The 26,788-nt window shown below is 43.4% G+C and overlaps 1 protein-coding gene across 1 annotated transcript in view; it reads left to right on the forward strand.

Annotated features, from left to right (window-relative positions):
• GRIK4 (glutamate ionotropic receptor kainate type subunit 4) overlaps nucleotides 1–26,788 on the forward strand; it is a 261,624-nt gene that overhangs the window by 119,488 nt on the left and 115,348 nt on the right. Inside the window, exons 3-5 of the mRNA XM_063138998.1 lie at nucleotides 3,940–4,037; nucleotides 12,257–12,422; nucleotides 21,271–21,449. Of these exons, the coding sequence (XP_062995068.1) occupies nucleotides 3,940–4,037; nucleotides 12,257–12,422; nucleotides 21,271–21,449 (443 nt within the window). The remainder of the gene's footprint in view (nucleotides 1–3,939; nucleotides 4,038–12,256; nucleotides 12,423–21,270; nucleotides 21,450–26,788) is intronic.

Below are 26,788 nucleotides of genomic sequence, written 5' to 3' on the forward strand. Positions count from 1 at the left end.
AAACAGCAAAGTTAAAATTCATTTATAGACTGTTAAAATGCTGGGAGAATAAAAAGGTCTTCACCTGGCGTCTAAAAGCATATAACGTAGGTGCCAAGCGAACCTCCTTAGGGAGCTCATTCCACAGCCGGGGTGCCACAGCAGAGAAGGCCCTCCTCCTGGGAGCCACCTGCCTCACTTCCTTTGGCAGGGGCTCATGGAGAAGGACCCCTGTGGATGACCTTAAGGTCCAGGCAGGTACATATGGGAGGAGGCGTTCCTTCAAATAACCTGGCCCCAAGCTGTTTATGGCTTTGAATGTTAGTACCAGCACTTTGAATTGGGCCTGGACCTGGACTGGCAGCCAATGAAGCTGGAAAAGGACTGGCGTGATGTGGTCTCGTCGGCCAGTCCCTGTTAGTAGGCGGGCTGCCCTGTTTTGTACCAGCTGAAGTTTCCGGACCGTTTTCAAAGGCAGCCCCATGTATAATGCATTGCAGTAATCCAAATGAGAGGTTATCAGAGCATGGATAACCTCGCTGGGTGACTTTGGGCCAGCCACTGACCCTCAGCCTAGTTTACCTCACAACGTTGTTGTAAGGATAAAATAGAAAGGAAGAAGAACATGGAAGTCAACTTGGGTTCCTTGTGAGAGGGGAAATGCTAGGATATAAATGTAATAATAAATGATAAATAAAACCCGTCTCTCCCACTTCTAAAGTAGTGAGGGGTTGCATCCCTCACTCACTCTGCTCTTTTCTCTGGGTGTCAGTGGTGTTGGTAGGGATCTCATGGAGAAATACGTGTGCATGGCCACCAAGTTGGATGGCTGTAAACGGGGATTAGACAATTTGATGGAGGAGAAGGCTAGTATCAATGCCTACTAGCTTGCATGGCTCTATGCTGCCTCCAGTACCAGGGGCAGTAGGGTGATATACACCAGTTGTTGGAGAAGATGACTGAGAGGGTGCTGCTGCACCTCATGTCCTGTTTGTAGACTTCCCACGTGCATCTGGTTAGCCATTGCATGAACAGGATGCAGGACAAGATGAACCTTTGGTCTGATCAAGCATGGTGCTTCTTACATTGTTATATTCTTAAGAAAGATTGTGTTAGGACAGCTGGTGCAGGGATGCACCTTTGTCCTCTGCTCCTGCTCACAGACCTTCCCTGTAAAAAACAAAAACAAAAATGGAATTTGGACGACTGTAGCAGAAGGAACCAAAATAAAAAAGAGAGGCCATTTTCACACATCCTCACAAATCACCATTCATATTCCATACTGGAGAATGCCAGAAACAGATAATGGGAGTATTTAGTGAGGTGTTTGCAGTGAATTAATATATGAAAAATGAGCCAAGGTGCTCATTTTCATTCATAGGTAAGGTGGTTGTTTTCTCCTTCAAAAATATTGGATATTCTCCTGCTGGGCAACTCCATGGCAAAATCGGAGTTACCCTACTATAGATGTCAAGGACCCCTTTCTCCCATATGAACTGGCTTGCCAATTAAAATATTCATCAGAGGCCTTTATTCCTGTGCCCTTGTTTTCTGAGCTAAGGGAAGTGGTGAATGGAAAGAGAGGGGCTTTTCTAGGGTGGCACCCAAATTATGAAACCCTCTCCCAAGACCCTATTGGCTGCCAACAACTTCTTAGGTTAGTTCCAGTCTTACACAGGTTCAACTGCACTGTGGATGTGGCCTTCTCCGCCTTCTGCTTCCCATGGCAACCCTTCCAGACCCCTGAAAATAATATGCATAGAATGAGGAGACCCTGATGAATGGGGTGAGCTGTGGTGTGTGTGGGATCCCCAAAAGTCAAGTGTTGGGGCTTTACACAAGCCGCGTGCTTGCTCTCATGGAAGCCCCCTTCCTCTTGCAGAAGGCAGATCCCAGATCTCTTAAAAGATCCCTGATCTTTTAGGTGCCATCCGAAGTCCACCCTACTTTCTTTTGTTTAGAATTGTATTTAAGATCCCTTTCATTTGCTTCTACCTGTTGATTTTTTTAAAAAAAGTCTTCTGCTTTCCATTTTGCTTTAGTGTTTTGATATTGTCTTTTTATTGTATTTTATTCCCTTTTATTTTGTAGGTCACCCTGAGGCCGCCCTCAGCAAAAGGTGGAATGGAATATAAATTCCATGAATTTATAATAAATGGCATGAAGGGATGTGTAACTGTAGATAGAGATGGAGGAGAAATTAGTTTGGTTTGCATTTTAATGCAAACTTATCTAATTGTGCACTTTTGAATCAATACACAAACCAAAGCTCAATTATCCTTTGAAATACACATTTCTTTGAACTCTGCTAGGGAGGTGCCCAGTTAAAAAAAAAAAAAGTATACAAAAACATATTTGTTAGGGAAATGTGCCCAAAAATGGATATATTAGTGAAAATAACATTTAAAATTCATTATATTCAGGACATTGCTTGTAAAGAAGGTGTATATGAAGGGAGATTTGCACAAAAATACATGCAAATTTTCATTTAAAGTTCAGCAGAAACCAAATTTAAGATTGGAAAATGAGAAACTGAGAGAAACCAAAATTGACAAATTTGTCCACCCCTGCTAAAATTGTCCCATATTTTAGGGGGTGATTAACTACCATTTTACTTTCCCACGTCTGTTCCCAATGTCTTCCTTATCAATTCATATCCTTCTTACAACTTATCAGAATAAGAAAAATAGCCCAGCAAGTGAGGGAGCTAGCTTTTGCACGTCACATGTGGCAAAAGTTTGTATCACTTCAGAGTGTCTGTAGTTGGCTGAAGGCAGAAGAACAGAATGTACAATAAAGAGAAACCAAGATTAAAATAATTTAAATCAGATTGTTATTACTTGGCTCTGAAAATGACGGGAGGGAAAATGTATGCAGGTTTGTCATGCAGAGTATGTTGCTTTAACCTGGGTCATTTCCTCATTTAATATCTCCCATTAATGGCAATGAGTGTAGCCTTCAGCACTGCAGGATGAGTCCAGAAAGCTCTGGGTGGGGAGAGAGGGGGTTGGCAGGAGGAGGAAGAGAGAGAGAGAGAGAGATAAGAGAGAGAGAGAGAGAGAGAGAGAGAGAGAGAGAGAGAGAGAGAGAGAATATGAGTAACAAATTCCACGTACATACATTATTTCGCATCAGATAACAAAGCTTCCCCCCTTCAGTGTATAACTTCAGGACTTAGGACAGGGAGATACCAGTTCAAATCCTCACTTAGCCTTGAAGCTCATGGAATGATTAGAGCAACTATTTCTCAGCCTAACCTACCTCTCAAAGTTGTTGTGAGGATAAAATGGAGTGAATGTGCTAGAGCACATGATTTGCATGTAGAAGGTCCCAGGTCCTATCTGTAAACCAATCCATAAATGGTCTCAGGTCAGAAGAGAGTGTGAGTGTGTGTGTGTGTGTGTGTGTGTGTGTGTGTGTGTGTGTGTGTATCCCTGTGGCTGATGCCAATCAGATAGACTTTACTGGATAATATGGTCAAGGGTTGGAAACCATTATAGGGTAGCTCTATGTTCAAAGGCTGAGAGCCAATGTGGTGTAGCGGTTAGAAAGATGGATTGGAAATGGGGTGACCCAGGTTCAAATCCCCACTCAGTCATGGATCTCATTCAAGGACCTTACATAGCACCTATCTCTCAGCCTAGCCTACCTTATAGAATTGTTGTGAGGATAAAACGGAGGAGGACGAACAATGTGTACCACCTTGAGCTCTTTGGAAGTAAACATGCAATTAACACAAGTGTTGTTGACCAACAGGGTGAGGCCATCACCGTCATGACTTGCTTATGAGCTTCCCAGAGGCACCTAATAGGCCCCTCTTGGAAACGGAATGCAAGACCATGAGCCCTTGGCCAAATCCAGCCATTCAGTTCTTGCATCCCTACTCATCCTTTTCCCTGAGAATCCCAGTAACTCTTCTTTCCTCTCCTCTTGGCTGACTCTCTCCATGGGGATCACCAGTGTGCCAGATCCTTCCAAAAGGGGTAGTTGCTGTCCTGGGACCGTCTTCAAGTCCTGCATCCAGCTCCATCATCAGCAATATCTGTGGGGAGAAAGAGGTGAGTGGAACGGATCTTGCTCTCGATACGGCAGTCTAGGAACTAAGCTTTCCAGTAGAGTGGCCGTGTACCCTTCTAGACAGAGGGACAGTGGTCTACTTGCAGGGCTGCCAGTCCTCTGTTTGAAGGCATCCCCAACCTGAAGGGCTGTCCCGTCCAAGTCCAGTTCAAAGATAAAGGACGTTAAGAAGGGTGAGTAGCAGGGGCCTTGAAGTTGACCATTAACAGTTAGCACCTGGGCAGAAGACTAAGCAGGCACACGGGACACGTGGTCACAGCCTTCCACACTTATGATGAGATGTCTCTCTCGTTAAAGTATAACAATTATGTCTAAATTTCCATCTATACATATAAATTAGTGTGCGCAGTCTTTATCCAAATTGCGGTCCTCTTTTATCTTTCTTTTTGGTGATGCATTTCCTCTTTTTGGGCCATGCGTGAATGGCCACCCTACTTTTTCATCTTTCTGACCAAGGAGGTAGAGATGAGGGCCATAGCTAGACCTAAGGTTTATTCCTGGATCATCCAGGGGTCAAACCTGTTCATCTAGGTGACACACAGGGGATCCAGTGCTCAGGCAGGGGCGAACCCTGGATGATCCCAGGATAAACCTTAGGTCTAGCTGTGGCCACGGAGAGATGCCATGGCTCAGTGGTAAAACACATGCTTGGCACGTATACATTGTCGGCTTCAATATCTGTTGTCTGCAGCGCTTAATAGGATCTAATAGGAGGTGACAGGGGGAAAAACCAGCCAAAGCCATTGCTAGAATAGACTACTATGCAAGATGGAACTATTCTCTTCTTTCTCTCTGAATTGACTTTGCAGATTTAAATACTTTGATGTGATCCATCAAATATAATGAAAATGTTTGCAAAAACCTCCGATGAAAGTTGTCACTGTGTGGTAAAAATAAACCCATGCCTGATCTCCCAGTGATGCCATTCGCTTGTACGTGACATGCCCACCTGCACACAAACACCAGAACCCCACACTCCCTTTGCTAGGTGTTTTACTTTCAATGCAAAAGCCATCTGATCTGATTCCAAATGGTGCACCTGGCTTAATATTTCATAAGCCCCTGCACTGCCTCATGCTGATCTGCCTCCATTCCCAGGGAACAGGACGGAGCTCTTGTAATTCATCCGCTTAAACCCTAGCAGCGTCTTCCTGCCATTTAGTGGACTCTCCAGCATGTCCCTGGCCACCAAGCTACTGGAGTGATTGAAAGTCAACAAGTCAATAGGAGGCATTCACAGATGAATTGCAGCCATTCTCTGCCGTCAGACTGCATGAGTCACAGAAATCTTTCTAGGGGCAAGCATTTTCACAAAGTTTTTTGAGTTGTGTCTCAAATAAAATCCTGGCCAAATCCAGGCAGGGCAGGGTGGGTGCCGCAGGAGCAGAGATAAAGGGCAAAGTGTACTTACAGAACTTGACTTCCCTGCTTTTGTACTTCTAAAAGGGCCGTTTCTATACCTTTATGGCCTTAAAGTACGGATGTTGGAGAAAACTGCAATGGATTCAAATGAGTTCCAGTTTCTATGAATCCAACTTGTGGAATCCTGAGAGGACCCACTTTTTCTAAGTTGCACGGATTTGGCAGCCTTGCAGGCCATTTTTTAAAAAACTTTGGGTGGGGGTCCTGCACGTTCACGTTGCATTAAAATGTATGTTTGTGCAAGTGGAGCAAAAACCTCATACGTCTCTGAAAACAATCTGATTCCATCAGTGAGCAGATGACACAGAGAAAGATGCCTGAAAATCCATGTAACTGAAATGGAATGGATTTGACAATATCCATGCATCCCTACCCTAAAGATACGCTTGAAGTCTTCCCCGTCTTGGTTGGGAGCTGTAGCTCAGTGGTAAGAGCACCTGCTTTGTGTGCAGAAGATCGCTGGTTCAATCCCCAGCTTCTCTAGGTAGGGCTAGGAAAGAATCCCACCACTTTCATAGAATCATAGAAAAGCAGAGTTGGAAGGGCCATCGAGTCCAACCCCCTGCTCAATGCAGGAATCCACCCTAAAGCATCCCTGACAGATGCTTGTCCAGCTGCCTCTTGAAGGCCTCTAGTGTGGGAGAGCCCACCACCTCCCTAGGTCACTGATTCCATTGTCGTACTGCTCTAACAGTCAGGAAGTTTTTCCTGATGTCCAGCTGAAATCTGGCTTCCTTTAACTTGAGCCTGTTATTCCGTGTCCTGCACTCAGGGAGGATCGAGAAGAGATCCTGGCCCTCCTCTGTGTGACAACCTGTTAAGTCTTTGAAGAGTGCTATCATGTCTCCCCTCAATCTCCTCTTCTCCAGGCTAAACATGCCCAGTTCTTTCAGTCTCTCTTCATAGGGCTTTGTTTCCAGACCCCTGATCATCCTGGTTGCCCTCCTCGGAACACGCTGCAGCTTGTCTGCGTCCTTCTTGAACTGTGGAGCCCAGAACTGGACGCAATACTCTAGATGAGGTCTAACCAGGGCCGAATAGAGAGGAACCAGTACCTCATGTGATTTGGAAGGTGTACTTCTATTAATGAAGCCCAAAATAGCATTTGCCTTTCTTGCAGCCATATCGCACTGTTGGCTCATATTCAGCTTGTGATCTACAACAATTCTGAGATCCTTCTCATTTGTAGTATTTCTGAGCCAAGTATCCCCCATCTTGTAACTGTGCCTTTGGTTTCTATTTCCTAAATGTAGAACTTGGCATTTATCCCTATTAAATTTCATCCTGTTGTTTTCAGCCCAGCACTCCAGCCTATCAAGATCACTTTGAAGTTTGTTTCTGTCTTCCAGGGTATTAGCTATCCAACCCAATTTTGTGTCATCTGCACATTTGATAAGCATTCCCTGCACCTCCTCATCCAAATCATCAATAAATTCATAGTGGTATATCCACCAGAGGCCTCCTTTACCCCTTTCACCTTGCTGCCTCCATTTTACTGCTTGCTCCCTATGAGGGACTAGCAAGATCCCTGTTCTTATAATGGTGTGAAGCAGATATTGTAGTGGCCGACCATATTTGCAGACTGTTTTGCTCTCTGTTCTTGAAGACTAGACCAAATTTGGGAACTGAGTGTGGATTTGTGGTGGAATGCATGCTTTGCATGCAGAGGACCCCTGGTTCAATCTCAGGCATCTTTGCTTAAAGAGCCTCTGGTAGCAGGGCTGGGAAAGACATGGGTTCAAGACCCTGGGGAGTTCTTTCCAGACACTGTAGATGTTACCAGCCTAGGAGGACCAATGGTCCAACTCAGTGTCGTATGCTTACCTAAGGACGTCCTACCTAACCTAACCCCCGTCCATCACCACAGAGAGGATGCCAAACGATAGAACCTCTTATTATGGATTTGTCACATCCTTGGGCCAGCAAAGGGGCTTTCCAAAGTTCAGAACTTATGAGATCAGTCCATAGGTTGGGCCTTTAAAAGCATTTGATACCCAGGGCATAGGGAAGAGATCACCAGCCCCATTATCCTAGACCATGGGATGATGGCCATTGGCCTTGCCCCAAGAGAGCCACCTGGACTTTGGTGGGATTTGGGGTGCAAATATACTCCATGCTTCCTAAATTTGCATTCTGATTCCTTTCTCAGCAATCCCATATTGTGTGCAATAGCTGTTTTTAAGCCACTGAAATAGGAAATGCATTAAAATTTTATTATTTCATGATTTTCTTTATGCCTTCACTGAAATCTGTGATGGCATCTCACAGGTCTTTGAAATTGTAATGTTTTATTCCTCTTCTGTTGCATTATATGTATATTTCTTATGGTTTTGCTCTGTTATACAGTCTATTTTGGGCTTTACAATCTCCAGTAAATTCTATGTATAACAGAATTTCTGGGTTGTTTGCTTCTTTGGCGGGAAATGCACCGGAATAAAATTAGGTAGGACTTCCCTTCGGAGGGAAGGGGAAGTTATTCCTTTGGGAAATGCTTCCTTGCCAGCAATAGTCTATTGCAGGGTCTACGGGTGGGTGCAATGGGGTCTCTGAGCACCCTCCCCCTCCTTTGCCATTTTCCTTTCAGTGGATGTTGTGCTTCTGGTGTAAGTTCTTACCCAACTTCCACTGGGTCAAAGATGTTGGGTGGATGGTCAGTGGCCGCCTGCACACTCACTCAAGTCTGCACACTGTGCATATCCCTACACACACATCACTCACTCACACACACCATCACTTGGGTGGAGGGGAGAGCATGTGGGGGCTACACAAACTATTAGTGATGCCACTGAATTTCCCAATTAGTCAGTTTGTTGGTCAAAACTTGTCCGTTCGTAATGCTCATCTCTGTAGTGAGCCTGGATCAATGTACTATGAATTCACTCTTAAGTTTGGAATTTATCGCAAGGTTTGGAGCAGGTGCAGTAAAATAGTACACAGGTTTCCCCCCACTTTAGGTTTTCAATTACACTACCACCGAGAGCCCCCCTCTCCCCCCCCAGACAAGAAACGACCTTACTTAAAGTAGTCCCATTAGCTACTTCCATCCTTGTCATCCCTGCCACCAACACAGTTCTTGCCCCAAAGAGGAGGACTATGCAGGTTCCATCTTCATAGCACAGATTAACAATGGCAAGTACACATCACAGTATTATTATTATTTATTACATTTATATACCGCCCCATAGCCGAAGCTCTCTGCCGAAGCACATGACATCACAGAGCTAGGCCACACGAAAATAACCAATCAGAAAGGGGTCGCATAATGTGCTGATGCATGACTTCATGCCATGCTACGCGATTCAAAACTACAACACTTTGATGTTGAGAGTGCGCAAAAACTCATCCATACAGAATGGGGTTTCATATTAAAGGGGAACTCTTGTCTGAGCTCACAGATTCTCTTGGGGTAAGTTTATCCGTCTCTACCAATGGGTGAGGTGGGATGCACATGGACCGTGTGTCACTCACCCCAGATCTAATAGCGTGGAACGGGTTTTACCTCCCCTAGACTATGTTCCACCTGACAGTCATTGTACTTCATTCCATAGAACTCAATGGGATTGAAAGGAACCAACTCTTTTCTGCATGTTCCAGGTATCTATTGTGGTACTGTTTGCTGTGTAGCTAACTAGCCAAGGGCCTGTACCAGATGAGTTATGGATAACCTTCACATTTGAAGGCCTGCATGATGGTTATGTTGCTCTCAACAGAAGTAACAAGCAGGCAGCCTATTGACCCCGGGGGGCCTCCATCCCCCACCATTCCCTGGCTCCCATCCCAAGTGTTGCCAGAATGCATGACCCTCAGCTTTTTGTCTTCCTTCTCTGGCTGAATCTACTTCTCTTGCATGCAGTGCGCTTGTCCGCCTGCCCAAGTTCAGACTGAGAACATTCTTCAGTGTCAGATCACCCGTCATTAGGAACTCTTCCTTATATTCATCCTAATTTACTTCATTGCAGTCCATTGATCTTAGCTATTTTTCATTTGTTCCATCTCAAGCGTTCTCACTCTTTTGCCAGCAAGCCAGCTAGCTTTTTCTCTCGTAGGAAGGGTATCATAGATTCATAGAATAGTAGAGTCGGAAGAGGCCTATAAGGCCATCGAGTCCAACCAGGTGGCTCAGATTTCGGGACTGGGTGACAGTGTTTCAGCACATCTGATCTCCCGCACTCCAGATGCACAAAGCAATGTACCTGGGCCAGTCCCTCACTGTCTTGTGCAGGCTGCAATGGTTGCCTGGAAGGTGATTACCTGCAATGAAGGGAGGGGAGTATTTTATGGGAAAGGTCTGTGCTTGTGCTGACAAGGACGTTCTTTCCTCGTAGGGTCAGAGGACAGGGGAGCAACCAAGAGGAATGAGCAGAATAGGCATGGGCTTCAGCAATTAGGAGCCAAAGAGGTCTAGAGCATGAAGACAGTGGCCATGCCTAGGATACTTTATTTATTTTATTTATTTATTTATTTATGACATTTCTATACTGCCCAATAGCCGGAGCTCTCTACTTGCGAATTTCTGCCTGTCTGAAATGGGTCAGCTTGTCGATCACCTTATTGAACTCTTGCTCTGCATTTTCTGTTGTGCATTTTGCAAAAGAAAATAAAAATCCCAAGAGCTGCCATATTGGCCTTTGGGGAGCGCAAGGTTTCATGCCATGCGAAAGTGCAAAAGAACTTCTGATCAAGGAATTTTATTCTGCCAGTAGGTTTGAATAGGGACAATGGTCCCTGTGCCACTACTACAGGTGATAATTAACATAGCAAATCTAGGGTTGTGATATCTGTCACAGATCTATTTTTTCATAACCAATTATTCAATTGTTCACAATTTCTTCTCTCTCTCTCTCTCTCTGTGTGTGTGTGTGTGTGTGAGAGAGAGAGAGAGAGAGAGAGAGAGAGAGAGAGAGAGAATATGAATAAAGCAAGGAAGGCAAAGGTGGCAGGGCAAAAGGAGTGGGGCAAAAAATTCCAAGAATACCAAAAAAATACCCACATATTGTAGCTTAAATCTGTTCCTGTCAGTAACAAAAGCCTTAACAGTTGTATTTCAACCTTTTAGAATGGGGAAAAAACTGCACAAAACCTGGAAACCCACCAAACAATCAGTGGTTTGGGAACAGAGGAAGGAAGTGTGACCGTAAGGGAAACCTCAGAGAGCCCAAGTGCTACTCCAGGAAGTCCAGATTCCCACCCCCACACCTCAGATTCCCCCCCCCTTGATGAAGATACACACACAAACTTAATACAGTCTTCCATGCTTCTGCTGAAGTGGACTCTAGGCCATGAAAGCTTATGCCAACATAACTTTGTTAGTCTTCAACGGTACCAACAGAATCCATTTTTGTTTTTACAGACAAAAGCGCTACATGCCTTTGCAGAGATTGTTGTTGTTGTTTTGGGAAGCAAACAGCCCAGTGCTTTCCTCTCCTGGCAGAGGTCAGATGTTCTGTGAGAGAAAGGCAGCAGAGTTGTCATACAGGTTCAGAGGTGAGGCAGAGAGACGTAGCAAGGATTGCTCAAGGTCGCTCTAAGTTCCGTGGCGGAGCCGCCGGGCGTTTGACCCCGAGTCCTCCCTCTACAAGGTCCTCCGCCCCATGCACCATGTTTGCTGCAAGGCTCAGATTCCATCTGTCATTGCTGAATGATCAACAAGACCATCTTGTGGGTGCTCCATCTGCTTGAGTTGAAGGAAGCTGCCTGGAGGTGCACAGCCTGCCTCCGTCCCTCTTAAACCCGCTTGGGCTGAGGGCTTTGGAGTGAAGTGGAGGCCGAGAGCAGCTTATCGCTCTTTAACTTTTCTATTACCAACTAAACTGCTTATGCCGCCAATAAAGCAGCCATCGCAGCTGGCTAACAGCCTTTCCCACAAGAGAAACGGGATTGCAGGCATGGGGCAATCGCTTCCGGAAACTCCGGTAATGGAAGCAAAGAGCGCTTGGCATTTCTCTTAACGTAGCATAACCAGATGTTTCCCTTTGCCGTGTTCTTATGTTCCTTCCAAATCATTCGCTTTGCCAAAAATAAATAAAAAATGTATAAGTATAAGAAGAAAGTTTCCTTTCCCCCCTCATTTCACAAAGCCCTTGAACCATGTCATCCTTTTGGATCTGCTTCGTGCAGCCGTCCCCTGGCACCGGGTCCCTGAGATGTGCACGGGGAAGAAGGCTTTGAAGAAACCGCTCCAGTCCCCTCGCCCGGGGCTTGATGTTGTGGGTTTCCCAGGGAACCAACTGAACTCCCCTGTTGCCACTTTGATTTATTAATGGCAAATGAGCTATTATTAGGACTCGTGGCTACGGTCCCTCTGGAGAGCAAGACTTATATGAGCAGGGTTTTCTCTGCAAATGTAACACAGTGCAAATGCAGCTGGCAGGCTATATGGCTTTCTGGTTGTTTTTTCCTTTCCTTTTTCTAGTTTTTGAGAATGTAGACAAAGGTGTGAGAGTGTTGCAAACCAAACTTTCCAGATCTTGCTATGAGGAAGCCCCACATTCTGCAGGCTAGCCATCTCAACTACTTCTGCATTGTGATTCTACGATGCAAAAACAGGCAATTAAAGAAACCTGTGTGATTTACCCTAAGGGGAAACATTGGTTCAGTTCGGACAACACACTAATCAACTGGGTGGGATGGGGTAATAGGAACAGAATGGGAAGCAGCCATTGATTAGTGTGTCATCTGAACTCAGCCATTGTGTGATCAATAAAGTCTTGTCTGTCTTCCCCAAATGTTTTCGTTATTTATTTATTTCTCTCTCTCCCTCCCTCTGTCCCTCTTCCAGGTCCCCCATTTCAAGGTTGCTCCAGAAGAATTTCTCAAACTCCAGTTCCAGAGATTCACAACCTTGAACCTTCACCCCAGCAACACTGACATCAGTGTGGCCGTTGCCGGGATCCTGAATTTCTTTAACTGCACCACTGCCTGCCTCATCTGTGCCAAAGCTGAATGTAAGTTGCTTTTTTAAGGATTTCGTTTTATTTCTATACCCAAAGCTCTCTGGGTGGTTCACAAAGATTACAACCCAAAAATACAACATTAAACCCTCCCATAATATAAAAACTTTAACATACAAAATTTAAAAGCCAATTTAAAACATAAAAAACCCAGTTGTAGTAAGATAGTGGGACTTGATAAAACAACATATGCTCATGCAGTAATCTTCATGTTAATGGCATTCATCTCAGTTCAATAACAGCAAAATACTGTTTATAAATCCTCTTTGGCATGGAGATAGGGAGACATTTTTCTCCCTCTCTCAAAATACTAGAACCCGAGGTCATCCCATGTAGCTGATTGGTGGGAGATCCAGGACAAATAAAAGGAAATCCTTCTTCACACAGAGCAGAGTTAAATTATGGAACTCACTACCACAAGATATAGTGATGGTCACCAATTTGGATGGCTTTAAAAGAGGGTTGGATAAATTCCTGGAGGTGAAGGCTATCCATGGCTACTAGCCCTGATGGTTGTGTGCTGTCTCCAGTATTCGAGGCAGTAAGCCTGGGTGCACAAGTTGCTGGGGAACATGGGTGGGAGGGTGCTGTTACACCATGTCCTGCCTTGTTGATCCCTGGCCAATGGCTGGTTGGCCACTATGTGAACACAGTGCTGCACTAGATGGCACCGTGGACGGATCCAGCATCAGGGCTCTTCTTACATCCTTATGTTCTTATGGAGTTGTTAAAAGCAGAAAGATTCCAGGATGTGTAAACCTAGTGAGTCATTCAGGGCACAATCCTATGCATGTTTAGACAAAAATCAAAAGTCCTACAACTCCCACATTCCTCAGCCAGCATGACTAAAAATGCATAGGATTGCACTCTAGCAATATTAATTTGTGGGTTCATTATCCCTGTCTGTAGTCTCACAGTGATGAATGTTGCAGGGCTTATTTACATGCCTGTGTCCACGCACAACCTCACAGGTACTGCACACTGGAAGAATGGAGTACACCTGCTGGAGATACACTTGGATGCCTGCCACTTAATTGCATCTCTGGTTAATTTGATCCTTCATTTAACTGGATAGAAAAACTCAGGAACCAAATCACTTTTAAAATAGCATGGCACCCAGCCGTTAATTGAGTTGAGTTTGATTGCTTTAATCAGGTACAACTGGATGAGCCGATTGCTGACTGGGGTGTGGCGGCAAAGAGGATGAAAAGATAAATTGTAGTGTTCATTTGCAAGCCTTGATTATGGGCAGCATTGGAGGGGTCCCATCTCTGGAGAGGCCCGAGGGAGAGAAATTACTTGGGCTACAAATAAGCTTCCTTTTTCTTCCCCTACCTTCCTCCTCTGAAGCATGATTGCAAATTCATTGTTGAATAAAGATGCCTCGGTGTGATATGAGCATTGAATTTCGGCAGGAAGGACTCCATTTTCTCCTTGTGGGCTCCATTCTTTTCTTCCAACATGGCCAAGATGGAATTGATGGTTTATCAATGCTTGTCAACCTTGCTGTGATCTAATAAATGTGGTATGAAAGATCATGTGATAATGGGGAAGCTTGGAGAATGGCAACAAGGGAGAGGGCCTTCTCAGTGGTGGCCCCCCAATTATGGAATGATCTCACCGATGAGGCTCGCCTGGCACCAACATTGTGATCTTTTCGGCACCAAAATTAAGACTTTTCTCTTCTCTCAGGCAGTTAACAACAGTTAACTGAATTTTTAATTGACCCCAGAATAGTTGTTTTAAACCAATATTGTTTTTAAATAGATATTGTTTTTATGCTTTTAAGTTTTTGTAAAACTGTTTTTAATGTTCATTGTTTTTAACTTTTGTAAACCGCCCAGAGAGCTTCAGATATGGGGCGGTATATAATGTAAATAAATAAATAAATGGCAGAATAAGAAAACTAAGCAGTATTGCACCAGTTGGTGAAGTTTTGAGTTTGACTTTTAAAAACCAGCAAATCTCTAACCCATTTGGTTTGAGAAGTTACAGTTAATGTTTTCCAGTCTCTGAAGCAGACCTTGAGTGCCTGACATCAGGGGTAGGCAAAAGGTAGATTTGGATCTACTGGTGGATCTCTGGGTGATTTGAGATAAATTAGCAATGATTTCTGAGTCCCAGCTGTTCAACAATTCAACCACAAAATGACTCTTTCACCCAGAATCATATGGCTCAAATAGAAAAAGCTTGGTGTAAGCAGCAACACATTTTTGCGTGTGGAAGGAGCTTTGTTCAATTCTGGACCTCAAAGTTGATTCCTGGGCTCAGAACTCCTTAATTCTATGGCCACAGCTAGACCTAAGGTTTATCCTGGGATCATCCAGGGTTCGCCCCTGCCTGAGCACTGGATCCCCTGTGTGTCACCTAGATGAACAGGTTTGACCCCTGGACGATCCAGGGATAAACCTTAGGTCTAGCTATGGCCTATGTCTTTTGTACTGGGCAAAAGTGGTTCTTGAGGCTCTCATCAGTGAAGCCTGGTGGCTCCAATTTCAGTGGGGCTGTGAATCCATTCTGGATTTCAACCAGAACCAGCCAGGACTCTAAAAGGAGCTATCCAAGGCCCTGAACCCTTTCCCAAATTAGGTTCAGCAGGATTATTTAAAGTGATGATGGAGAATATCCCTTGGCTCCTCATATGATATTATGTTAGAACTTCCTCTGCAGATAATTTATTGCATTTATTTATCAAATGTATGTACCACCCAACTGGGAGATGCCCTCTCTTCTGCACTAGCTGAAGTTTCCAGGCCATCGTCAGAGGCAGCCTTGCATATAATGCATTTCAATAATCCTGGTGGGAAGTTGCCAGTGCACAAATAATTGTAGCCAAGTTATCTCTATGGGAATAAAATAAGAACAGAAGGGTGGGTGGGTGGGTGCAGGCTTGTGCAAGGGGACTAGATGTGCAAGGGGACTAATCAAGAGAGGAGCCCAACATGAATTGCACTTCCATTCAGCCGCTGAATTAGGCAGGTGATGCTTTCCAAGTGGGCTTGTAAATGCAGGGCTGTAAAATTAAGGAGCTGGATTTAACTTTATTTGGGGGAAATTGAAATTAGACATAAAACTAGAAAATGCCAGAGGGAATTGCTGTTTTATAGGAGGCGAGATCTTTCACTGGCCTCAGTAAGCATAAATCTTAGCCTTGTTTTGAAATTGATTATTGTACTGACCAGCAGAATATGGCTTGGCCAGTTAGCTGCTAATTACTGCAGGCCAAAAGCCAAATTTCAGGGACTTACCAGAAGAAGGATAAGGTGGTCACCAGGTGCAGGAGGAACATTGAAATATGGGGGTTGGAGATGAGCAGGTTCTAGGAAATGAAGCCTGGGAGGCTATTTTGGATACTTGGGAGCAGGACTAAAAGGAGGAGATTCAGCCATCAGCTGCTTTGCTGAAAATGAGGAATTAAGCCCTGGAGAATTTAAGACCATGCTAGTCCGATCCTATCACTGAGGAATTTAGGACTATTCCAAAACGTCGTGCCTTATTTCATATTCTTTTTCACAAATGTCAAAAAAAAAAGGTGTTCTCTGTGATTCTGAGTTTGTTTCTGGAGATTTTAAACACCTGTAGTGACCATATTTGAGTTCTTTTCATACAGTTCTTCTCCATGCTGTTCCTTTTCTTCTGTGCCATTCCTCTTATTTGGCCACGTTGCCATTGAACCCTACTGGCCGTGGCAACCCATGTGATGTTGTTGATGGTGTCAGCTCTGCGCTACACCTAACACAACAACATCTTGGATGCATCGCACACAAAATCAGGAAGGGATGCTAAGCCAATCGAAGTTAGCAGATTTAACTTTACTGTCCTGGTTTGCACATAATGCCAGCACTGCACCTGCCTCAGAGTGTCATGCACGCCTCCTCTTCTTTCTCATCAGTTAAGAGCTGCTGGAGAACTCAGATCTAAGCCCTGGTTCCCTGTGTGCTCTTAGAAAAGAGTTATCTAGCAGGTCGGGTTCAGCAAAGGTGTGTTGTTGTTGTTTTTTTAAAATAGTAACTTGTTTTTGCCAGAATTTTTGAAAGAACCTAAAATCAAAATTTCAAGTGTAGAATTAATAGTTAAACTTGTTTTGTGCAGTCTTCATGTTAGTGCTTGGATAACAGATTTCTAGCAACTCAGACACAACTGGAATTAGAACTGATGGAAGAGGAGTTTAGCTATGGTCTTGCAGAAATATATATGCTTTGTTTTGATCAAGCAAGCTCATCTCTTGGAAGTTAGGAATCTAATGACATTGTGACTGTGAAAGGGGTCAAAACAACAGAGGTTAGTTTTGAGATTAACCTTGACACCAGCTTCTCTTCCTCTCAGAATAAGGGAGCAGGTCTGGATTGCTTATGAATGTGGGTTCAGTTCTGTTTACAACTAAAGCCAGTTTTTCTTATCTGAAATCAGTGGTGTGTTTTTTAATTGGAGCAAAATGAACTCATTTACAGCTTCTCCCTCCCTCCCTCCCTCCCTCCCTCGGTGTGTGCTGTCTCTCAAGTGAGTAAAATGCTTGAAAGGCCTTGGGACTCCATGGAGGGAATCGCAAAAGATGGCTAGTAGCACAATACAACACCAAAATAACCATTCTTTTTTATCGAAGGCCAGGGGGGAGAGATGTGAGCAGTGGGTGGCTTTAAACGTACACAATTGTGAAATAGGGCTAAGCAGTGTTTTGACAGCTTAAGCGATGTTTAAGTGACAAGGTGCCCCCCTGAGTACTGTTAAATCCCACCTTTGGATAAAGTAGTTCTGTTCATTTGCTATTGCTGGGAGATTAATCCCCAAATGAGTTTCTATTTAGGTAAAAAGAGCAAAGATGGAAAGAGGACAAATGCAACATAAAGAGACTCACATAGGGGAGCTGGTACCGCAGTAAAAACAACAACAACTTTCACTTGGTAGAGACTCCTCATAGGTTTTCATTGCTTTAATGCATCACTTTGTTGACTTTTGTGAGTCACGCCGAGTTCTTGAGGGGGAAATGGTTGGCATTTTTGTTTATATATTGTTGTGCTGATAAATACTGAATCTACAACATTTCTGGGTTATTGTACAATCTGAAATGGTATCTGAGTGTGTGTGTGTGTGTGTGTGTTTGCGATCAATTTAGATGCCGCTTTACAAAGTTCCCTGCCACAAAGTGCTTACAATCTTAACGCTCTTTCTCTAAGAGAAAAGAGAAAGGTGTGTGTAGAATGGAAACAGGGCTAAACATGGGGTGGGACATGTAACCATTGCAGCTATGTATTTAATCATCATTCCACCTCCCCACACAATTCAAAACTGGACATCAGTTGGGGTGGGGCTAGAGTCTCAAATGAAGAATCCCCAACACCTTCACCAGACTACTATCCCTCAATTTTGTTTCACTATTCAACTAGGCTTTGGAAGGGCCCACCACTCCTAGCGACAAGATTCAGATTATCAGTGGGGGAAACAATGCTGCATTGGTTGTTTCGCCTGCCCCTATCCGTGCCAACTGCATGATCAGGATTACCCTAATTACCTGCATTACATCATGGGTTGCCGTGTCATTGGAACACCATGCACGGTGTGGTTGTGTTGACTCTTCACCTTGGGCTGAATACCTGAACATGGGGTGAGGCGGGCCAATTTGGCTCGTCCCAAATTTGAGTCGGTGCCGGGTCAGCCCAAGTCCCCCCGAGGCCGAAGTGGCTCAGCACCGAAGCCCTCGGGGTGCCTCCAACTGATTCGGGGTGGTGATGGGCCACCACCCACCACCCGCCCACCCTCCTTGGAAAGCCAGCCACAAGTCCATGTGAGTCCAACGTCAGCAAACCAGTCCTACCAGTTTTCATCTGCTAGGAGCAAGTCTATTGTAAAATGAGTAGGTCTTAATTGTCCTTTCAAGACCAAGCCATCCCAAAATACTTCACTTTGCAACAAGGAACAATACATGATTACTGGGGAAATTCATTCCTGGCTACTGTGAGGACTGCAGCTAAGCTCAGAGGAAGCAGGGAATTCTGAGAAGAACCGATGACGTTAGCATCCCTGCTAATGAAAAAAATGCCGGCGCTCCATTCCTGAGCCCTTGCTCCTAATGTCCCTCTGCTTGCTTCTCCAGCGCCATTGTGTCTGCACAATGTTGGCCAATGGAGCAGTTCCAAATGGTAGGGAAGCAACTACTGGAGCCTTCAAGGGCCCAATCTGATCTATTTGCTTTACGTTTTGCGGATAAAATTACTTGCCTTCTAGATCCTTACCGTTCTTGGCTTGTGAAAGCAGCCAGGGATGGGCCAGCCATTTGGATATCAGAGGTGGTTAATGCCTCCTTGATGGAAGGGGTGGTTCCTTCTTTCCACCCTAAACAAGGTGGCATTGTAGCCCCTGCTAAAGAAATCACTTCCTGCAGTGGAGAGGTTATGCGTATCACTTCCTGTTCATTCTGGGATTCTTTATAATAAAAGGGGGGATCTTCTTCAAAAGCTGCAGAATTTTATTTCATGGCTGAGAGCTTTAAAGCTATTGATTAATGTAACTACTCATGAATTCATTTATTACTGAATAAAACTGTGGATTTTTAATCAGATTCCATCTAATTCTAATTCCAGTTGTACGCTATAAAGGTTGGCATGCCGGGAGGGAGGTGGAAGAGGTAGGCGAGGTTGAGCAAGAAGATTGTCCAAACGTGAGATCGTTTGTCTAAGTTACTCATTTGAGAGAAACTATTACCTTCATTAAATATCTTCAAAATGTCACCTGTAGCAAATTATTGTAATTGTTACTTTAATCAGTTAAAAGTGAGACAGTTAATCAACAAAAAGCATTGCTTTCAGAAGCAATCGATTCAATGAGGACTGCCTTATAGGTGCCAGTCTTTGATTATTATGGATATCAAGACTTCGCACACAATTACACATAGATTTTGAGAGTGTATGGGGCACAGATGTTAAAACTGTGTTTTAGTGTGTGTGTGTGTGTGTGTGTGTGTGTGTGTTATTATTATTATTATTATTTATTTATATAGCACCATCAATGTACATGGTGCTGTACAGAGTAAAACAGCAAAATTCTCATTCTCCCAAAGCAGATAAACCATGAGGACAGGATGGAGAATAGGATATGCAGAGGTGACTGTGGGGTTGTGGAAAACTGATGGCGAACAACTTAGAGCCACCTACTTCTCTTTTTTTTGTTTAAAGCAGCCTTTCCCCAGCCTGGTGCCCTCCGAAGGTGTTGGACTACAACTCCCATCATTGCAAGTCAGTATGGGAGTTGTAGTCCAAACATGCACATGCATTCATTCATTCACACTGCAAACATGCACATGCATTCATTCAGTCAAACACCCCATGTGTGTGTTACTGAACACATTTACACTAGTAGATAATTGTCCTTCACATACACAGAAGATGTTTCTGTCACACTCAGATGGGCCTGCCTGAGTGTGACATTCTACCATCATAACAGTCAAACAGCATTCTCACACAGCTTTCTACCATCATAACAGTCAAAAGTTTAATTCATTGTTTAAAAACAAGAGAAAGAAAAACAATGTGTCACAGGTGTGTGAAATTTGGCTCAAATAGTGTACTTGGTGAGTGCCATAAGCTGGGCAAATTTTCAGAAACAATAATAAAAAAAGACATCTGAGATACCTAGGAATGTCTAGTAGAGTTCTTCAGAGTTCTTGTTTTCGCCCATTCCCAAGTCTGTTCCTTGCAGATTCCATGCAGATATGGGTGGGGGAATGGGATTTTTTATGTATAGATTTTTGTGCACATTTTTCAAATTGTTTGCGTTTTTGTATGTATCCACCCATTGAGTAAAGTGTATTTATATGCATTTTCAAAATATAGGCATTTTTCTTTTCAAATGTGCACATTTAATTGGATACATTTTTCCTGTTCCATGAAGCTCACCACAAGTCCTGCAGTGTACAAATTCCTGAATGCAAAGTGCATCTGGGTCCATTCATGGGTGCTCCAGGTTGGTTAAAACCACACACACACCCTCAAAATCCAGTGGGGATTCCTCATGCAGTGACAAAATTTGTCCAAATCATCTTCTTCTGTAGGAAGGTTAGGGAACACTGGAGCTCAGGTTGGTACCAGGAACTGGTAGCACGGCACATTACTTACTCTACATTGGACTGGATAACAAGGGGAAATGTAGGTCCATGGTGGAGACAAGAGGATTAGTAAGCATCAGATAAAGGAATATTCCCTTGTCTATCTCAAAAGCAGTTTTTGGCGGGTAACCAAATGTCCTAATTTGCTGGATCTTGCTATTTAACATTTCCAGAGGAGGAAAAAAGACGCTTTTGAGCCAAGGTGATTGAAAGGGAAACATAACATGGAGTATGTTGATACCTTATGGGAATATGGTCCTTAACAAATCCTGTAGGCTGTAGGCAAAATCCACAGGCAGCTGGTTGGCCACTGTGTGAACAAAATGGAGCCTTGGTCTGATCCAGCACAGCTCTTCTCATGTTCTTATGTTCTGAAACTCCAGTATGCAATGTTATTGAAAATGTCGAACTATCACAGTCACTAAATCTCTATGCCAGGAAAAATGGTGTCTGTTGAATTTCTTCACATCTTGCTGATAAATGAATAGTGTCATGGCAGAAAAAGAAAGGAAAAGATGGCAGTCATATTCCTAAAATGGACATACAAGAATGGGAGCTGCTTTCTTCTGATCCATTTCTAACCAAAGGAACTGAGAGGCCGAGCTTAGAGACACAAATTTTGTAATACATTTCCCAGATCTCTTCTTACCAGATTTGCCCCAATCTGGTTGTGGGAAAGAAGCAGAAACCTGGTAACTGGTGAAAGTGTTAGAAGGTTCTTTCTGTGTTTTCTCTCCCATGCAGGCCTTTTAAACCTGGAGAAGTTGCTCCGTCAGTTCCTTATCTCTAAGGAAACTCTTTCTGTCCGGATGTTGGATGACAGCCGGGATCCCACACCGTTGCTAAAGGAGATCAGGGATGATAAGACTGCCACCATCATCGTACATGCCAATGCTTCCATGTCCCACATCATCCTTAAGAAGGTAATGTTCACCTGCTGACCTTGCCAAGTTTGGGATGGAGCCTGTGTGTTACAATGTTAAATTCAGGTTCAGCCAATGATTGGTACATGTGTTAAAGACTGGCAGAAAAGTTGACATTACCAACCAAAACTAGCTAAAGGCAAAGTCCAATCACCTGACTTTTATGAAATATACCCAGCAGCATTTGTCAAAGCCTTTCTTCAGGTTATGGAAAAGTGACCAAATATACGCTTGATATAGTGAAGAATGATAAAGAAAATGTCTAAGCAGCCCATGGATTTCATGCCCATGGATTTCTTGGTCTATAAAGAAACATGAAAAAATATGAATGGAAGTTAAATTTACTACCCTCTACCAATAATTAGATTTAAATTCAATGTATTTCCTTTTTTATTTTTACTTCCTTTCTTTTTTTAATTTTTTTTATTTATTTTCTTATGGGTTTGGTTAATTTTGTTTTGGGAAACTAATAAAGACTGACAAAATGAAATGCATCTTCAGGCAAGATGTAATTAGCTCAGGGAAATCACTACCGTTTTAAGAGGGTGGCAATACTGCCAAGAGTGGTGACAGACACAGAGAGAGAATTAAAACTAAGCACCTGCCAAGTAACAGGTATGAAACCAAGATCTACCTTATTCCCAAACCAGACAGACCCATGATCTCATTCAAAGTATAGACACATCACCCTTATAAATATAGATGTCAAGATCTTAATAGCCACCATTGCTGCATGACTCAGTAAGTGCCTTTGCGGTATCATGCACTCAAGTCAAGTAGGCTATTTTGTTCCAAGGAGAGAAGAGGCAGACTGTTGTTCAACAGGATGGCAGTTGCCAGACAGAGGGCCTCTTAGGACTCTTCTTATCACTGGATGCAGGAGAAGCCCTGACTGGGATGTCCTAGTCCGATCCTGTACATTTTTAAAAAATATTATTATTATTATTATTATTATTATTATTATTATTATTATTATTGTTATTATTATTATTATTAATTGCATTTCTATACTGCCCAAAGCTCCCTGGGCGGTTCACAAAAACTAAAACCATTCAAAGTATAAAACAAACAGTATAAACACATGATATAAAATACACATTAAAAACTGATTTAAAATGTACCATACATGATTAAAACCTCTTTAAAACATCCTTAAAACATTCTAAAATTTCACTGGATAGGCCTGCCGGAATAGATCAGTCTTTATCGCTTTTTTAAATTCTAAAAGACTGTCAAGTTGACGAATCTCCTTCGGCAGGCCATTCCACAGTCTGGGAGCGGCGGAAGAGAAGGTCCTCTGGGTAACAGTTGTTAACCTAGTTTTTCCTAGGTGAAGTAGATTCTTCCCAGAGGACCTGAGTGTGCAGGGCGGATTGCATGGGAGAAGGCGATCCCGCAGGTAGCCTGGACCCACACCATGTAGGGGTTTAAAGGTAATAACCAACACTTTGTACTTCTCTTCTTAATTCATAGATTAGATCTTTGCAGTTTACAAAGTGCTCATAGCCAGAATCCTGACAAATAATCTCCTTTCAAAACCCATTTAGTTGCGATGGGCAGCACATCAAGGATGGCTGCAGTATCCAATGCTCATCGACTTGGCCTTGTAGAGGCATTGGCGTGTGCTATTAAACAAACAAAGAACATCAGGGGAATAACCGTTGCAATAAAATCGCACGATTTGCAGACGATGCACTCGTATTCCGTTAAGACCCACAAAAATCTATCCCAAAGATAAGGTCACTCATTGACCGCTTCAGTCGGCTCTCAAGCTACAAAATTAACTGGCAGGAGTCAGAGATCATGTCAATAGGAAAGCCGCCACTGAGCAATTAGTCAGTGCTTTAGCTGAAGAAGAAAAACGAAAGGGTCTGAAGTACCTTGTCTTCTTCATGCCAAGCCAATAAACCAGCCTATCAAAGCCAAGCTGGAAATAATATTCACTAAATAAAAACAGAACTGACTAACTGGTCCAAGCTTCTAATGAGTCTGTTGGGGGGGAGAATGAATATCTTATCAAGGCTGATCTATATCCTATGGGGGCTCTCATAATAAGCCAGAAATTCTTTTCACAAGTAGACTGACTCTTTAGGAAATTATTATTATTGCATAGGCTAAATTACTGTCATGTTTCTCAAAACCTCCTGCCTTCCTGGGAGACAATAACGAGGCCTGCTAAGTAATCCGCAAGGCTTTATTCAGGCACTAAACATCTCTTCCCACCTGAAGAGAGTCTAATCTCTAGCAACTTTCCCCTAGGCAAAACTATGCAAACTAAGCGAGACAATTGTCCTTTCAAGAAGAATGGAAAGCCCTTTCCCAAGACGCATTAACTTCAGAGAGACTAGCTGCAATGCAGCTTCTGACGGGATGCCAGGTGGGCCAACTTTCTCTCGCCTTCCTTTAGCTCCACCCGTTTTAGTCTGCAGCATACTCTAGGATCAGCTAACCTCTCCGTGCTCTCCCCCTCAGAAGAATGTTGGCTTCCCACTGACTGTATTATTTGCCCTTGAGGAGAGAAGCTCTGGAGAGGGTTCACTACCGGCTGGTGAAGAGCCCTTGAGAGCTTCCTCCCCCACTGGTCCAGGCTGGCCTGTTTCTGGCACCAACTCCTCTACTTCAGAGTCTGATTCTCTGATTGATCACCTGAAACACCTTCTTTCAACCCAGGAGGAGCAGGGATAGACATGACAATTACAATTAGCTACATCACACTTTGCCTTCAGTCTCCCAAACTTCTGTGGCTACCATAATGCATATCCTAATAGCTCAAGTGAAACACTGGCAAGAAGAAGCAGAAATTGAAACTCCAGAAGGGATTAAAATAAAAATAGTCACTTGGGTGGGGCTAAGCTCTCAGTGTGTCTCCACCACAGTACAACATCACAGTGAGGGCCACGAGGGAGGCCTGGAACAGCCTCCAGATCCATATGTGCACAACCAGTTTACCAACTGGAGCAAGCCCCACATCTGCATTGCCCCTAAGCCAGGAGTGCAGAGCTGTGGGTTCAAACTTCATGACAAGCCATGGTTTAAACAGGCCAGATTTCGAAAACCAACAACAGACCATGGGTTCTATTTGTTGTTTGGAGCTGGTTGACAAACCGTGCTTCGCTTGCAGGGGTAGAGTCAGACATGACGACAAGCCAGACTTCAACAAAAGCATTGTGTGCGAACCAGTAAAGTGAGAGCAATCAAATCATTCACTTTGGCTATTCTATTCTATTCTATTCTATTCTATTCTATTCATTGCATTTATATACCACCCCACAGCCAAAGCTCTCTGGGCGGTTTACAGAAGTTAACATCTGCTGTTAATACATCAAAAAAACCATGGACTGGATACCAGGTCACTTCCAACATGTAGGCATGACCCTAGAGACAGATAGTAGAAGTGTGAGCATGCAAAGGCTGACCTCACACATCTTCTAGGGAAATGACAAATCATAGCCCCCTTCTAGGCAGAAGTCAAGGTAAGAATCAATGGCATCCTAGTTAAATCACTGTATGACAGAAGATGCACGTGCCTTGGTGGGTCGGATACCCGATGGCTGGGACATTATCAAGGCGGACAGGGGAAATGGCTTGCCAGAGGCACACTGACTGCCAAACTCATAACTTTGTAAAATTGGAAATCCAAGACCACCCCAAGTATTGACACTTGGATCCCGGGTCTTCTAGTACTGGCAGCCTCTGAAAAGATATTCTATATTGAATTAGAAAGAGGACAAATTTCAGACAATTTGGCATAGCTTTCCTTGACCTTTGTGGAGCAAAATACTTGCACCATAAAAACTCAAAAACATCACACCCCACAAGCCAGTGAACAGCAACCTCACCTCTCTCTCTCTCTCTCTCTCTCTCTCTCTCTCTCTCTCTCTCTCCCCCCCCCCCATTTTTATGGTCTTTCTGATCTTTTCCTTCTTCTCTTCCTCTGCTGTTGTGTCTTCTCTGCTTTCTCTTAAGTGAAAACACTCAATATAAAATGGCAAACCGTGGAATTGGAAAGGGGGAGGCAGTGTATATGTATGTGTGGGGGAAATAGTGCATGAATATGGAAAGAAAGTGGAAAATATATAGATAAACTTGTAAAAAAAAGCCACCTTTAAAAAGCAGAAATAAACTGTTAATATCAAAAAGATTTAGACAGTTTCATGGAGGATAAGGTCTCACTAGATCCGTCAGCCCAGACCTGCTGCCCTCCAGATATATCAAGCTACAATGCCCATCTTGCTGGTTGGGGTGGTGCGAAATGTAGTCTAACACATCCAAAGGAGACCAGGTTAGGGAAGACGGCACTAGATAGTAGCCATGAAGGCTAAATAGGAAATCCACGTACATTACTATGAATTTCCATCCACACACAAAAAAATTGCACCTCTCAGTCTTTGGGAACATTTTTCTTTCTTTCTTTTGAGACTGGATGGTGAAACACAGTAGTTGAGGTTTTTTTGTTCTAGGTTTGTGGCCAACGTTTTTGTGTTCTTTTCTCCCTCATGTGTTTTAACAGCTTTCTTTTAAAAATTGATCATTTCCCCCTTCCTTTCTCCAAAATTTGTGATGAGAGTCAGAACACTGGGCCTCTGTCGGCTTTACATTTTTGGCCGGGTTCCCAACCAGTCCATTAGAAAGGGAAACAGTATTAACAATTTATAAACAGACAGTTGAATCTGCAGCCTCATCAGCACACACTGGTGAGTACAGATGTGTAGTTTCGGAAGAGTGTGATAGTTTTGTGGTGGGATTTGTTTCCCGTACACTTCGCTGAGTGGACGGAGTGCTTTATGCTGTATAGCTTGCCTTTGAGCAGAGTCCAGTGATATCAGGGAACCCAGGACTTGAATCAGAAAATGACCTCAGCACCTTCTTCTGTTACCATTAGTGAAGGGGCAATGCTCTGTGGAAATCCATTGCTTTCATGCCCTGCTTGCTTGGAAGGTCCTTATTTGTTTATTTATTTATTTAGAATATTTATATACCGCTCCCCATTGAAAAAATTCAGAGCGGTGTACAAGATAAAATGAAAATGAAAACAGAATAAAACAGTTAAAACAAAATTTAAAAGACGCAAAAACAGCGATCCAAGGCTGCATATTAAAGGAAGGCTTCTTGGAATAAAGACATTTTGAGGAGGCGCCGAAAGGAGTACAAGGTTGGCACCTGCCTGACCTCCAGAGGCAGGGAATTCCACAGGGGATTCATCAACTTAACAGTCTTCTGGATTTTAAGAAAGCTATAAAGACTGATCTCTTCCGGCAGGCCTACCCAGTTGAACTTTAAGATGCCTTTTAATAATGTGCTGCTTTTAATAATGTATTAGTTTTAAATGTTTTAATTAT

This window comes from Elgaria multicarinata, chromosome 12, assembly GCF_023053635.1.
Source record: "Elgaria multicarinata webbii isolate HBS135686 ecotype San Diego chromosome 12, rElgMul1.1.pri, whole genome shotgun sequence".
Taxonomy (NCBI): domain Eukaryota; kingdom Metazoa; phylum Chordata; class Lepidosauria; order Squamata; family Anguidae; genus Elgaria; species Elgaria multicarinata.